This window comes from Xiphophorus hellerii, chromosome 4, assembly GCF_003331165.1.
Source record: "Xiphophorus hellerii strain 12219 chromosome 4, Xiphophorus_hellerii-4.1, whole genome shotgun sequence".
NCBI lineage: Eukaryota > Metazoa > Chordata > Actinopteri > Cyprinodontiformes > Poeciliidae > Xiphophorus > Xiphophorus hellerii.
Window position 1 is genome coordinate 21136846 of NC_045675.1, and position 17088 is coordinate 21153933.

At 36.6% G+C, this 17088-nt stretch overlaps 1 protein-coding gene across 1 annotated transcript in view; it reads right to left on the reverse strand.

Annotated features, from left to right (window-relative positions):
• The window catches only part of gpc5a (glypican 5a), a 125826-nt gene that overhangs the window by 55201 nt on the left and 53537 nt on the right, over positions 1–17088 (reverse strand). Inside the window, exon 7 of the mRNA XM_032561617.1 lies at positions 11307–11427. Within this exon, the coding sequence (XP_032417508.1) occupies positions 11307–11427 (121 nt within the window). The remainder of the gene's footprint in view (positions 1–11306; positions 11428–17088) is intronic.

Below are 17088 nucleotides of genomic sequence, written 5' to 3' on the forward strand. Positions count from 1 at the left end.
TAATCCGTCAGTTATCCAAAAATGATTTAATCTAGCTTCATGTAGCAAGTAGCAAATCACATCATGTATTATTTACATGAGGTGTGCTGAGGTCAAGATGTAAAAATAAAATTACAACCCTTTTACAGTTAGAAAAGACAAATAAGTTAGCAGAGGGGTAATTAAGGCTAATGTTGCTCAGTCTTGTGGCAAAAGGGTAAGAAAAGGGAACAAGGCTACAAAGAGTTCTTATTTTTAAGAATGGAGGTCTGCTCCTTCCAGAATCCCCTGAAGCAAACCATATGTCAGAGGGTCATGGTGGTTCTGAGTTGGATCAATTCCAGTGACTGAATTCTGCCACAGTAACGCCTGAAGCCAAACTTCTCTGAGCCGAGGCACTGCAGGTGCAGAAGAGAGATGAGGGCATTCCCAGAGTGGTAACATAATCGGTTAAGAAAGAAGGCAGTCAGAAGGTTCTTTCACTTGAGTCACGTTTGAGTTTGGAGAACCACAAGTTTGGACCATTGTGCTGAATCTTAAAGACCAAGCGGACTGACAGACAGCTGCATTAGCTCCTAAGTCGAGAAAGGAAGACTGTGTACTTCTGAGGATAATGATGTTCTTTTGTTGAACCACTTTTGTTTCTGCATCAGTGTTTAGTTAACAAGTTTTGAGATAATGAATGGTAAGAAAAGACATTTCAAACCAGGAAAATCAGATATTTAAGACTTGATCAAACTCTAAAGAGTAAAACAAACATAAGAAAATAGTATGACTTCGTTTGAACAACATTTTGCGATATAGTACCAGTACACAGAAATATTCTACATTTAACTTATTCAAATATCTATTTTAACAAATATCCATTAACTCAATTATTAACCAGACATATCAGTACAACCTGTTGACAAAGAGATTTTGTTTTTCCTCATTATTTCTATTTGCATTGCATTTCCACAGACAGGCAGAATGACAATATCTCCATTTTTGCTGAAAGGACAGAGTTGAAATGCCTCAAATTTTAGCCAATTAAACACAGAGGATTATGCTGTTGCTGCTGCAGCAGCCCAGACTGTAAGCACATGCAAGCACTTCAGATAAAGTTATCTACAGATGTGCAGCTTAGCTGGATTTGTCCCCGAATGTTTTTATTCACTGTCCTTATCTCATGGTGTAATGGCTGTCACAATGAGCATGGGTTAGACAAACAAACCAATCATTATGCAGCACACTGCTGTTTTCGATGCAGTGTCCCATGGGACTTTAATGCCGTCTTGGTGCCACATGTTTAGGGATTTGTTTCCCGTAAGACTGCCTCTCAGAGTCCTGACATTCTGCTCTACGGGAATTAACCAAACAAACTGTATTTGGGCGTCACATTCAGCTGCTTATAACCCCATACATCGTGAGGCCTGGATCATGCTTATTAATAGGATTGTCTTTGCTCTCTGACTGGGTTTTTATAGCATTCAAATGCTGCATTGTAGTATGCAAATTTAGAGGCAAAACACATAAACTGTGAATACATTTTGAGTGTTAATCCTTTGGACTAAGAGGAGAGGGGATATGAATAATTCACAAGCAAAACTGCTGGTCAACCACCACATCAATGAGTGGTAAATAATTCAGCCTGTAGACTGGGTGAGGAGCTGCTTGCCCCTGATTTTGATTGAGAGACACAGGGACCGGGCCTGCTTATAGATTCTTGATGGGTTTTACCACATCAAGAGGAGAGGACAGGCAAAAAGGAGAGGAGCCAACAAATAATTCATATGAAAGAGCTGCTGATCAGGAAGATGATGAAATCCACAGTTTGTTCACTCGGATTGCATGATTGATTTGTCAATAGCCGCATTGCTGTTTTGTGTTTCTCCTGCAGCCTCGGCTGAGGAATAGTAATGATGCATTTCCATTTGGTCCAGGCGAAACTAGGTGGGAGCAGGTTCTGCACCTCGTCAAGGTCAGGGGCGAATAAATAGAAATCATAAAGAGCATTACTGATAGGCAGAAACGAATCCTTAAACATCAACATTTGCATAGAAGCATCATTCTTATCCTCATAAATAATGGCAAAACAGTTTCATCATGAGCAAAACAACATCACCTTGTGCCTTCACCTGTATTTCTCTGTATTTTCTCCAGTTTCTTTTAAGCCATTCAACCAGAATTGAACAAGTAATTTCAGGCATTTTTCTTGATATTAATAAGTTGCACCAACATTATAGAAACTTGACACAGTGTAATGTGCAAGATGTGCATGTAGTCGCTCATGTGTACAATGGAATCAGTGTGCGCACTGGTATATGTAATTGATGTTTTTGCAGGTCATAAACCCCCACTAAGTACGCACACACACGCCCACACACACCAACTCACACATACAGTATGTATTTCTATCTTCACAAAGACTTTGCGCTGACTTCAAAACGCACATAAAAACAAGCTGTGCATTTCTCAAGTGTCACTATATATCTTCAATGTTCAAATTACTTGAGAATTAGATGATCACAAGTTCAGAAGGCACTATGTTGTGTATTACAATATAGCAATACCTCCTATAAAAGAGGAAGAAAAGCTTGGGGAAGAAACTGAAAAACAATCCAGGTCAGACATGCAGGCTCACACTTGTTCTGCACTTCAGCGGTTAGAGAGATGCCAGTCAGAGCTATTTGCAAATTAAATCCCAGCAAGATGATCATGCAAACTAGACTCAAGCACTGTGAACACAAGCTGCCTCTTGACTTGACTGATGTGTATACAAAAGGGTTGCAACTCATAAGCATGACATTATTTGCACTGTTTTATCCTCCTCCATCAGTATTAAAACACAAGCAATTTCCAACCTTTTTGCGAACTTACAGGTGAAACCAAAGATATTTGATAAGCCCTTTTAAGTAATTACTCACACTTTGTTCTCCAGTTTCATTGTCATACTGCAATAAATGGCAGGGCTTCTTCCAAGAGCCTCTAATGATCTGCTATTATTAAAACGGAATAATAAATGGCACTGCCACTCAGTAAGTTCTCACAACAAATTAAAAAATAATTATATTGATCTAATATGGAAAATCAAACAAAAGAAAGCTGATGTAATCTAAAAAGTTCATTCTTAGATTAATTTGTTATTTATGGCCAGTATTGCTCTCTAATAAATAAGGAATGAACCCATTCACAGAGCCCAATAGTACCACAAGGGGTGTGACACCAGTTTATTAAATGTTCAAATAAACCTGTTTATTAACAAGTGTTAGAATTAGTTGATTATCTATGAAAAAATTTTAATTTAAATACGATGTTAAAAAGACATAATTATCTTTGTCACTTAGAACTGTAAGCCATTCAAAAAATAAATGTAGGATGACAGATCAGCTAAACTCACGTTTGTGAGACTAGAGATGATTTTGATTAGTTCAAATGTGTCCTCTAAAATGCTATTAGTTTAATCAGATGAAAGCATCATTATTCTAAGGTCATGGATTTGCTGTTTTGCCAAAAATGTTTTGTGTCTCTGGTAAATTGAACATTTTAAATAGATTCAACAGTGCTGAATTGAATATGATATTGCCACTGAATGATTTGGTATGGTGTCATAAATAATTTTAGTTTATGTAGGTGAGGCCACGTAGCACTGGTAAATGTACATGAGTGTTTACACATTTTCTATTGAAAGCTGTTTCTACAGTAGCTGAAGACAGTGCTTACTTTACAGCAAGTTCATAAAAGGTTTATAAAAAACCAAGAGATTAGAGGCCTCACTCTACTATCTGCTAGCAGCCCACAGCCTCTACTTTTAATTAAAGGAAACAGAAATTATTCACATTTCTATTAGTGGCTGTTATAAATGATCTTTTTACTTATTAATGTATCTTTAATGACCAATCAATGTGACATTTATATGACATGGAAAATTATTAATACCTCTTGAATGATGACACTTGTTTCATTTTGTTATGCTAAAACCACAAACTTTGATGTATTTTTTCATGAAGCCATTTTCAAAATGTCTCCCCAGAAATGTGAAAACATTGGCATGTTTGGTGTTTTACTCTCTTGAGTCAAGACTTTGCAAGCAAGTCTTTACCAGCCGTGCATATCAGTAGATGGAAATAACTAAGCATTCTTTGGAAAACATCTTAGCTATTCAATCAAAAATATGCATCTGCTTTGGTCCAAACAAATCCATTGTAGTTTTGATTGTATATTTCAAGTTGTTGTCTCACTGTAAGATGAACCAGTTCCACAGCCTCTGGTCTTTTGTGGTCTGTGGCCGGTTTTCTTTCAGGACTCCCGATAGATTCAGATTCTCTCGATAAAGCTGTGTATCTCTACAGCTTCTCCAAAACAATAGGCATGTCCGTTTAGGTACACAGGGACGTCCTCCCTACCACACTTTTCAGATTTATGTTTGTAAAAGATTTTGAAAACCATGGCTCATTCTCCTTCCATTTTTGAAATACATTAAAGTTTATCGTTGAAATATTTCAAAATATGGAGAGGGTTATGAGTGAATTTGCAAGTCACTGTAGTTCTGTATTTCCCCTAAGAAAAAGTAGGTATTCAGAAGCTGTGTAGACAAATTGGTTCTGAGAAAAGCTGCATCCACACTTTTAAAAAAAAGGGTATTCAGTTTTAGTTTGACCTCACTGAAAATTCTTCTGCTTTTCTCATTTCAAAAATTTTTTGTATATAGTCAAAACCTATCAGAGAACATCCTTTTCTGCTTGTTTATACTGTATGTTTCCTATTTGCATCAGCAACATGAAGAAAACATGCCCAGTGATGAATTATTCTGCAAGTCGGTACATTATTAATCAATATGAGGCTTACACCTATAGCATGGCAACAACTCTCCCCTTTGAGAGTCAATTTGACCCAGCAGTAGAGATCAATTAGTCTTCAGTAAGTAGTCTCTGCAATTGTTTATTTTGCTTGCAACTTGAATTTGTTGAAATGAAATCCAAACATAATCTTGAAATTCCCTTTGGCAAAGAAAGGCTTGTGGAACGTTGATCTGTGAGGTTTGCGTCGTGACTACATACAAGAGAAGGCAAGGGTCACTGTTTTCCCTGCAGTCGTTTTTTTGTCTTCTTTGTCTGCTTGTGCTGAAGGCACTCCTGGCACATGCAATGAAGTCCTGGCAAAAAGCACTTGTGCAGGAGAGCAAATGTTGTTTCAACACGAGTTGGCTTTAACTACAAAATCACACAACTGAGAACCCTCTGTTGTATGATTACATTCAAGATAGGGACTGTAAATTGGATAGTTCTACTTTTACCCCATGCAAAGAAAATGAACAAAAAACGCAGCAAAATGTTGAAACTAGAAGAATTACGAATGTTTTCAATTGTGGTTTAGTGGCTCATAGATACGCAATTTTCTCAAAAGATACATATATTTTTTAAGAAATTCACAGTAAACGATTCAGCTATGAGTATAAAAACACTTTTGTGCATTAAATGAAAATACACTTGTGACATACCAGGAGAAAACCAGGAGCAAGTCACTAGCACAGAAATTAAAGAAATAGATAAAAAAACCACCACTAACTCAGAAAATACTGATATATTAGTCCAGGTCATGAAAAAACAACTACATAGAAGCCTCAGAGGTTTTAAAATAGTAAACTTTGTGTTTGAATTTGGCTTGCATACAGAATAAATCCAGCCAATAAGATGCAAGTTTGAAGAAAATACATGGCTAATTAATACTGTCATCATAGCACCCTGAACCCAGGCCAGTAATGTGCTGTTAGAAATATGATCCTTCGGAGATGACGACATTCAGCAGAGAAATATGGGTGAAAAAAAACAATGCTAAGACTGCTTGTATGATTGGACATATTCATGTCTGCAGGATTACTTTTCTCATTCTCATGGAGTGAGCCTCAGAACTTTTATTCTTTTTAGGATGTTAAAAGTTGTGGCCAGGTGAATGAGCAGTGGTGTGCACCATGCTGATGAACTACATCTTGTGGCTGATAAAAATAAAATTAAATAATTATTTACATCATGTTTTCTTTGGGCTAAAAATATATTTTTTGTGTGTAACATGTCGTGTCTATTATCTTCTGCTATTATCTTGCTTAATTGTTAATAAGCCCATGTAATTGATCAGATTTAGGAATAACTCTTAAAAATTGAGGGCTTTTTTCTCCCTGATCTTGTTTAGTGTCCCAATGCTTCTTCATTTTCTTATTTCTATTTGTTTGACATCATTATAAAGCGTAGAATCTGCACTTTCAGAATCTGCAAACAACTCAAAAACCCCCAGGGGTAGATACTTGTTCCTAGTTTAGCCGTGGCCAGTCACATTTACAACCCGATGAAAGCAGCAATGTGATGTTTGGAAATCTCTTGTAGAATCTTAATTACTTCATACACCACACATGTAAGGGCTAAAAAATTACAGCAATCACATAACACAGCTTCTTTTAATTAACAGAAACACTCTCACTCTCTGACATTTTACATTTGTGCTATTTGTATTTCCAGGGACTAATGAGGACTCTGTATTGTTATGCCAGGGGGATATTTGTATTTTTAACTGCGGTTGATAGACTTGCAACACCTTTGTTAAGGTTGTCCACATAGAAAAAGGAACCTTAATTTGTGGCATTAAGACTGCAAGGCACGTCAGGTTGTTGTTTTTTTCCCTGAGATGGAAAAGAACAACAACAATGGGAGTAAGCAAAAACCCTCTCAGAGACATTTTTAGTTAAAGTAAGATATGTCTGAAAGAACAAATATGTATTATAATTAACCTTAGTGATCTGCCAAAAAACAAACACAATGGTTTTATTTGTGCCTATTTTGAGCTGTCAAATTTTTTTAAAGGTTTTTTAAAACAATTATGCATGAATCAAATGCTGTGTTATAATTACAGAAAGGTCATTGTTTAAGTAGGAGGCAGAGTAATTTATGACAGATAAGAAAACCGCTCAGCCAGCTGAGCTTATTAAAAACTAATAATCAACCATTCAGCAACTAGATAGCCCAAATTCCCTTATAACTGTTCAGTAAATTTAACTTCAAAATCTGAGAAGTAAAACTAAACAACTGATGATGAGCCCATTTAATACAATTTAGAAGCTCAAATAGTAAAATGTTATCTGCTTCAACTTAAGAGCTCTACTTACTAAAGATTATAGTATGATATCGTAATCGTCTATACACCTGGGCAAATACAGTGTACAGAATAAACCTTTCTCTGTAGATCGTAATTGTAAACGTGTCTGTGGAAAATCTGCCTACTTGCTGATTTTTTGTAAATAAACCATATTTAAAATGTTCAAAAGAAAACGCAGCTTGGGAAGCTGAAAAGGCCTGGTTTGAAATTTACTCCTGTCGATGAAACTTGAAAGTTCTTTTTAAACTTTGTAAATGTAAACATTAGCCTCATTAAAGTCCAGACAAACAGTCATGTGAAAGTGTGAGCAAATCCTATCACAGCCTCTATGTTTTTCTAGCATATTAGGACATATGAATATTTAATATTTATGTTAACAAAACTAAGTTTTATGTAATTTACATAAAAAAGACAAACAAAAGACATCATACAATGCAATTCCCCACTCAAATGCCCCACATCCCACAACGGCGTATCACTACCCTGGATTTTGAAGGAGGTTTGCCCTGTTTAAACCTCAGACATTTAGTTTGGTGTCCTTCTGACTGTTGAAGAGAAAGTGAACACCACAGCAAGATCAAAAGAACTTTCTGAGGATGCAGCAGCTTATGACTCTCACCAGGGTTTAAAATATCATGCAGGACTTGCTACTATTGATATGCAAGTGTTTGGGTGAACATGCATGTGTAACTATATATTATCTGATGTCCAAATTTCTCATTTGGACACCAGAGTAGAGGACATGTTTGGGAAGATCCAAAGAACCTCAAATAAAATGTGAAGCAAAAAGCTAGCCAGCTCACCATCACAGAATCCACCACAAATCCTGCTACTTTGGAAAATTTGAGACCATTTGTAAAAACAAAACCAAAAAATCAAGCAAATCCACCAGGACTAGCTAAAAATGAAAAAATAGAAGGCACTGGAAAAAGTCAAAGCCTAGATCTTGATCTCATTAAGATAGCGTGAGGTGACTTGCTGTATGTGCAAGAAACCCCTCATCATCTCTCTGCTGAAAATGAAAAGTGGGACAAATGTTCCTCAGGCAGAATTCAGGGATTGTTAGGTAGCAACAAGAAACATCTCACTGAGGCTTCTTCCACCAAAGAGGGCTGAGGCTGGCTAGTAGGTCATAACTTTTAGTGTGAATAAAAAGACATTTTGTATTCATTTTGCAAAACAGGGTTTATTTTTGTGGTCTTTTCCAGTGATTAAAACATTAGATCAGACATGAGCATGTGAATATTCCTGAATAAAGTGCTCAATGTTTGAAGGCTTATCGTAACTTTTTTCACATCTGTATGCACATATAATTTGATCCTCATCTCCCTCATGTGACACCTTTCTGACATGAATATGCATCTCCAATACAATGCACTACAGTAAGGATGTATTTTACTCATGCTCTAAATGTTAGAGGAACAGATTACACTAAGTTATCAAAAGTTCAATAAGTTTTAGTCACATTATAAAACATGGCTTCCATTACCCATTCTGACCATCATGTTAAGCATACTGGTCCAGTGGTTTTTGCCAGCACCTCCCCTACATATTTCACTCACGAATCCCCGTTTGTGTGAATAGAGTATCATAAAAACCACATTAATATGCAACAACATCCCCCAAAACAACTTTATGATTTCAAACACTGCGTGCCTTTTGGAGGAAATTACTCACCCGTGTTGCTGCGTGAAGCCCAGAAAGTCTGACCTGTGCAGCCTCTTTGGCCAAAACACAAAGTTAAATTAGGCGCATCAAATCCGTTTTTATGACTGGTCAACTGGCTGTGTGTCTCTGGATTTGGCTCACTGATTCCCAATTATAGCTCAACCGAGTGCATCCAAGTGTATTCATCAAAAAAGGTAACTGACATTAAGTCTGTCAAATTGCAGTGCTTCATCACTGGTGTGCCTTTCTGTTATTTTTAGTCATTACTGGTTTAACGATGCCTAAAAACGGCAACTCACATCAGTCTCAGGTTTAAGTCCTAATTTATCTTAAAATGAATTGGGTCAAAGTATTACAGAATAACAGAAAATAAAATTATTCAGTTAGAAGTAACGGTACTGTCAGTCTGCTTTGGTGTTTACGTAAAACTTGTTAGGAACATAACCATTGTAAAAAATAATAATAATAAATAAACAGAACTATACAACAAGTATATTCCTTGAAACAAATGCTTGTTGTTTGTGGACTTACTGAGTGGCAACAATATTTTATTTTATTGATATTTTGAGGGAGAAAGCTTAATTAGTCCCAAATTTTTTCACTTACCTAATTTATTTAGTTGATGAAAAAATACTTATTCCAAGCCAAGGTATGTTTAGTTACCTTTATTGTCAAAAGGCAAGAAAATTACCAATTAAAAATATTGTACATAATCTTCTCAAATTCTTTCAGAAAGACCACTCCATAGTTTTGCTAAAGATGTCTACGTACCAAATTGGAAAGCACTTTTGGAGCTTCTATCTCTAGTTGTCACAGTTTCAGTTTTTTAAAATGTCTTTTTATTGTTGGTTGGTAAATAGATACAGTATGGTAGTTATTTTATTGTAGTCATTCCGAGACTTGAAAAGCAACAAACATCTGCCTTTTTTAAGTTTCATGTTCTCTTGTCTTGTCTGCATTGCAGAGTAACTAAAAGAAAGAAGTTTCTGTGCCACATCATATCTATGGGTCAGCGAAACAAGAAGCCAAATGCTACTTAATAAAGTTCGAAAGTCTCTCGTCAACATAAAAGCTATCAGTTATTACAAAAATAAAGAATTACATTACATCTGTTTCATAGAAATATTTCCCAACTCAATAAATAAATATACTCAAAATAGAGGTTGAACATTTCTACATTTTCTGAAGTGAAAGTTGGCTTCTGCACTGAAACATTGATTGCTTTTGAATCTATTATTCATCTTCATCAAGACAACCAATAAGTGGAGAGAGCTGTAGTTAGCTTTTCATCTACATGTCAAGCTGCTGGCATGTAGATTTTAAAAGAACTCCATCAGGGATTCGTCTTCAAATTATTTTTGTTACAATATAAGAGAGAGCAACGGAAGAACTGAAAATATAATGAGAGGCATATTTAAAATGTTATGAAAATGTAAAATAGCATCGAATATAATAAAACATGTCAAACCAACAACTTGGAACGGAAAGAACAACATGGGATTTAAAATGACACTGGCTGAAATACTTGGTCTCAGCAGATTGTAAGTGATTATACAATCTGGGTAGAGCTCATAATCATAATCTGTTCCATAGTATTTAAAGTAAATCACATAAACCATTTCCAAATCAGATAAGCCATCCCTGAGTATTCAAGATTACAAAACAATCTTTCCTGCTGAAACTAAAAATTTGCAGAACCAAAAGACACACGAGGAAACACATTTAGGATGCAAACAGCAAAAAAGGCAAAAGACACTGCACACACAGTGAATGTCAACCAGGCAGAACAGAGGCTCTCTGATGGTTATGATATAGATTTATGTGTTCTGACACCCCACAGATGGTGAGAATTAGTGAAGGAGGGGGTGCCAGTATGAGGTCAAGAGAGATGACCTGGCCTTCAGCCCGCCACTTGGGAACCCGAAGCAATAGACATCTGAAGCCGCCGCTGCAGCTCGACAGCCTAAATGCAGCCAGAGCAGCTGTTATTGAGGCGAGAGGAAAGAAAAGTGCTCCCGTAAACTGCTCTAATCTCATCATGCGGAGAGATAAACAGCACTGAGAGGTGCCATGGCAGCACACACGCGCATAAAGGCAGACTGGCAGGTAGAAAAAGCCACATTGATTTTGAAAAGAGCAAAAAAAAAAAAAATTTGTAAATATGAAGGCACACAAAGCAGACCAAATGGCTTTCTAAATGTGTAATGATTGATTTGTTTCATTCATTGCCTTAGAAATGATTCTGCATTTGAGACTATTTTTCTCTGTGCTGGTATTTACCGGGAATATACGAGAGGGTAAAAAAAAACATTTGATGAGAATTAAAGGTAAAAAGTGAAAGATTTAAGTCTTATAAACAAGGGGGATGTCAATTTATGAAAAACTAACAAAGAAGCAAAGGGAATTAACAGATTTCCTATGGGCATAGTTACCATATGTTTGACAAAATGAACCGTGTAAATATAGATTTGAAGAAAATGAGAGTAAAATCATGTAGTTCTCTATAAAATCCACAAAGGATGAAAGAATCTCACCTGGTTGATGTGTTTTAATTTGTCGATGATCTGGTTTATTACAGGGTCTTCTCCTTTTACTTTGACTTCAGGGTTGGTACTCTGAGCTCTGACTCCATTCCCAACAACACGTCGTGTGTAGCTGTGAAGAGCACAAACAGGTGAACACATAAATAATTTTTTCATGTAAACACCTGATATTTAAAAAAAATCTATCTAAATGATTCACACTGATTTCTGATACAAAAAGAAATTGGACCCTACCATTTGACTCTAAGTGGTTTTACTCTAACAAGCATTTGTAATAAAAAAAAAACAACAACTTATATTTGCAAGTTTCTGATTTAGAAACTGTGCATAACTTCAAATGTGTTTTCATGAAAATACATTTTTGAAACATTTTTCTAAACTGGAATGAAAGGTATCTTTTTAAAAAGATTTCTTTCTTTCTAGTGCTTTTCATAAGATTAAAATAACATCAAAGGGAGTTATTTGCTTGCAGGATCTGGTAACTGATCCAAAGCTCATGAATGACTGAAATAAAACTCTTAGTCTAAATGAGTTAAAAGGGAAGTCTGATTACAGAGAAGCGTAAAACAGAGTGAGGGTTTTTCTTCCTAAATCAAAATTTTGCCAAGTGAAACTTACCAGGTTTGAGAATTGACAAAGAAAAAGGAGAAATATCTAAATTATAGCTTTTGTCTTATTTTGAAATGGCAGAGCATCAATATATGTACAGCTGACATGAAATGTGTTCAGCAACTCTGAAGGAGCTGCACAAATTTCTGGTTGGTGTTTTTTTTTTTTCTTTTTTTTTTTTTTTTGTACATGCATCAACAACTCCCCATATTTTCCACATGGGTTGGAAGATAGAAACATTTTGTTCCAAAGAAAACATTCTTGCCTGGCTGAAATCTCACAAAACCATGGGGGAGAATATTTTATAGTCTGATGAAACCAGGCATCAACATTTGGGCTATAATTCCTGCTTGCCTACAAATCAAACAAGAACATCTACTGTAAGTCATCGGGGAGGCAGCATCATGCTCAGGCGTTACTCAGTGGGTTGTTTAATAAACAGATACAGTATAGGAGTGTAACACTGGACTAAGAAAACCTTGTTTAAATATTTAACCATAGAAATTGAAACATAGCAGGAAAATGATTCCATTTTCGAATAAAGCTTGTGTTTGGTATTACACATGGGTCTCTAATTGCCACCAGCTCTGGAAATTGGAAATTGGCTTTGTTGTGCTCAAGACTTCATATTGTTAGAAAAATTTTGTTGGAAGTGGAAACAGTGGTGATTTAAAGAAAATGAGCTGTATTTTGGTTTCACAAAGCTAGATGAATGATATGCAAAAAATGCAACTCGCTTGGTTGGCAGCGCTAAACGTTAGCATTCAGTGTGAGGTTTAAAAATAAAACTATGCATCCAGCAAGACGGTGATTCTTCGAGGAAGGAAAACTACTAAATGACTGTGTGTGTGTGTGTGTGTGTGTGCAACAACACACAGACATTGTGTCCACTTTGGGGTGAACTGTTGTTATAGGCTGGTAATGGACCTCAGTTTAGCTCAAGGACGCCCCAGTCTTTAGCTTTCGTTTCGTTTGTCAGGCGTACAGACTGTGACCATGGCAGCAGATGACTGAACACATTTCACTCACATCTCAATCTCTGCCGTATCATTTAAATCATACAAGAGGATCAAGGTAAAGTCACTTGTTGCTGAGATATTTCTTCTGTTTTGCTGAAGAAATATCAGCAAAACATGTGTTTGTGCTGAGGCACAAACACATGTGCTGAGGCACATGTGTTTGTGCTGAGGCACATGTGTTTGTGGAGGTTCTGATAAAGAAGATGTTGGCCTTTCAACCTGATTATCTGAATGAGATTGTCGACAGCATTTGCAACAAAAGTCAAGATGGTTTGTACAAAGTACAAATTAGTTCTGACTATCAAAAAACTACAAAGTCAGAGAGAAAAGGAAAAATTATGAATAAATAAAATGTTGCAAGTGTGGAAGCTTAATTTATTCAAAACACGAGGTGGGTGGCAGAATTCAAACATAGGTTGTCTGGATCTTTGAGATGTAATTTTGAAGTTAATTTCCTACAAATCAGACTCCACAAATGTGATTAGTTTTAGAAAAACATGCTCCACCTTTTATAAAAAGAAGAGTCTGTTATCGCTGCCGCTTTTTTATTACCAGCTCTTTTTCTTGTTTTGCAGCCTTTATTGTCTTCGCCTCTGCAGCTCCGTTGTGGAAAATAAAAATTGAACTCAAGGTTTAAAGTGACTTTTAGGTTCCCATACTTTGGTAATTTACATATAAAGGCCAATGTATTTAAAGAATACATTTCTATGTAAGTGGGGCTGCACAGTGGCGCAGTGTGTAGAGCTGTTGCCTTGCAGCAAGAAGATCCTGGGTTCAATTCCCGGCCCAGGGTCTTTCTGCACGGAGTTTGCATGTTCTCCCTGTGCATGCGTGGGTTCTCTCCGGGTACTCCGGCTTCCTCCCACAGTCAAAAACTTGACTGTTAATTGGTCTCTCTAAATTCTTCCTAGGTGTGAGTGTGTCTCTGTCTCTGTGTTGCCCTGCGACAGACTGGCGACCTGTCCAGGGTGACCCAGCCTCTCGCCCGGAACGTTAGCTGGAGATAGACACCAGCACCTCCCGACCCCACTAGGGACAAGTGTGTAAGAAAATGGATGGATGGATTTCTATGTAAGATTTGCATTATGGTCATTACTGACCTTTTGAAGATTTCATGATTCAATGTAATCTGCTGTGTTTTAAATTTTAAAACAACAAACAATGAAAACAATGAAAAAAAATGCTTTGAGGGTCTTTATGTGTTCTTTGTTTAAGACAAGAAACTATTGCATATTGCAAATAGTTTATGCACTGACTAAACTAATGCAAAAGATACAATGCATAACTATACACAGTAAATGGCACATAGGTGAATGTAGAAAATACTGCAGCCTGCCTGTGTGTGTTATATATAATTGATGGTTTCAAATATACCCTATGTAACTACAGATGCATAAATAAGCTATGAGGCAAACATTTATGTCTAACGAAGAGGTTAAAGGTGTTTTATGTGGCCTGAACAACAATCACCTGCTGCTATCAAGATGCTCCTCTAGTGTTTGTCAGTATCAAAGCAATTTGTCCCCCCGCCCCCATGAAACCAGTGTTGATTTTTCAAACAAAAGCATGGATTTACAAAGCCTCATTGTACAGCTCAAAGCCTTCTCCTCACAGATTGGTGGAATATGAATCTTTTTTTTTACAAGAAGTGCAGTTTTATGTTTGATACTTAGCAGAGTTGAGTCATTAAATTGCATCTTACGTAATCAAGCAATTTGGGATTTTTTTCAGCTTTCATTTAGTACTTTAAACATAATTTCTGTAGAAATGCATGAATACTCCTTGAATTTATGAGGGGGTGGTTGAAGCCTTCGAACTATGTGCATATGCTGGATAGTTCAAATTTCCAATCATCAACTTTGTGGTGGTTGACATGTCCTGATGAATGTACTTACAACATTTCTCATGAAACAAAGAAAAACGTGCTTTTTAATTAAACTATTTTAAATTAAACATCTTGTGGCTTCATCAGCTGCATATTTTTGTGTTTCATGTTGGGTTTTTTTAAGTGCAAGTCAAGACAGCATTGGAGTTTGTATTTTTTATTTATTTTGAATAACCTGGCTTCAGGTGTGCATCCAAACCTACTGATTGCCCGAAACACAGGTGTGAAAGTCAAGGTCTTGTTTGGCAAGATGCAGCAGGTGCCTGCGGCTAGAGGTCGATGCGTCGGGAGGACTAAGCTGCATCTGAACCGTGTATGCCGGAGGAGCCACGTATGATGCACCTGCCTTCAGCTTTGCTTAATCCCCGGACACAACCACGGAGATCGAGATAGGTCTTTGTAAGAGCCCGAATCAACACAGTCATCGCCACGCCTGGCACTGCACAAAATTCCACATAAATAAATAAAACAAATCAAATCCAAATTCCTCAAAGTTATTCATTGAGATGTCTGTGCGCATTTATACAAAAAAGAAAAAAAAAACTTGCTATAATTAAGATGAAAGTTAAATGTAGATTAAATGATCTGTGCATACACACAGAAATAGACAAAAGCAACTCATTATGTATTCTGGAGCGGCGTCTGGATCTATATTTTGAAAAACATACAATCTATTGTAATGTGCTGCTGGGATGGCAATGCAACACAAAGCATCTCGGTGGCCTATAGCACCTGAGAATAAGAATCTGCAACTTAAAAGGTGTTAGAGATGAAAACGCCTGATCACAGTCATCATACATTCTTCAAGGTGAGGAAAGGAACACAGCGGCATCGAGCAGCACCTCCGAGAGGATATAAAGCAGCTGAGTGATTGCCCAGGGTCTCTGTGGACCAGCAACAGGATAATATAATCCATACAATTCTCCCCAAAGGGATGCTTGGTTTGCAGCTCATTCCTACTGTTCAGGCCCAGATTGAAAATTTCAATCATTTTATCCTTGGGTCTTATCCCATTCTTACTCCACCACAGTGTACTGTAAGTGCAAAATATTAAAGTCTGGAACAAAAGAAATCTGAAGCCCTCAATACCTTCTTCTTTGACGTCAGTATACAGACAGATGAGTACGTCAAAGTAATTTGCTCTAATTGCGGTGCATACGGGGCCCGAATCCTCTCCAACACATTATGAATAAAGTGAGCCGCAATACCACACTGACACCTAAACTCAGGCACGATCTTCTGAAAATTATTTCCTTGGTTTGCTCGTTGTGTTATTTTGGGCTCCACAGCCTCTCTTTGATGTGAGATACAGCAAGACAAGACAAAATGTATAAAAATATATTTTTTAAATTGCTCTGAGTACAGAAAAAGTATAAAAAAGTAAATAGTCTAAATGCTGGAGAGAAACACTCCTTCAACTTGAAAAAGTCGTCAGCATAAAAAAACCAGCTCTGTAATGGAAAACAAAGCCAAATGATGCCTGTTGCGTGCTACGATTCTGTGGTTCATGTTGTTTGCATGATGTATTCTTTTGTTTCCAGCTTTGCTTAATCTCAAGCAAATGACTGCATATTATAACAGTCTGCTCAGTCTGCTTGTTGTGATTTCTAGACGGAGTTTAGTAATAGCTGCTGAACACTTACAAGGTAATTCAAGCAGCAGGATGAATATGGCGGAAGAATATTCATTCTGTGTTAGCTCAAGTGTTCTGCTCCTGCTTTCCAAGCCTGAATAGCAATGAGAGTTTCTGCATCTGTCTTTTTGTTGTACATTCAAACATGTACACCCATTCTTGAACTCTAAAAACAGACTGATCTTTGCCCAATAAACATTACATTTAAGATAAAGATGTGCATTGTTGGTTTCTGATCACATATAGATCTAAAGATGAGGGCTAAAGTTTAAACTATGGACTTTGCCACTTTTATTGTCTAATATTTTCAAAAACTATGTTTAATTATGAATTTAGAAGCTCTGATTGCTTTTAGCATCTTTAAAATTCAACAGCTTCCATTTTTATTAGAGCCCCCTGGCAAAGATGTGCAAAATCTAAAGAATACATTCCCTTTTTATTGCAGTTAAAAAATCTAAGAATGAATGTAGAAATGAACAACTTTCAATTTAAATATGTTATTCAGTGGGAAAAAAAATACTATTAAACTCTTGAACTCTTTTTTCTCACAAATTCACTGACTTGGTCACACCTAATATCAATACTTTGTGCAATTCCCTTTTGACATAGAGGTAGTACTTCATCGTC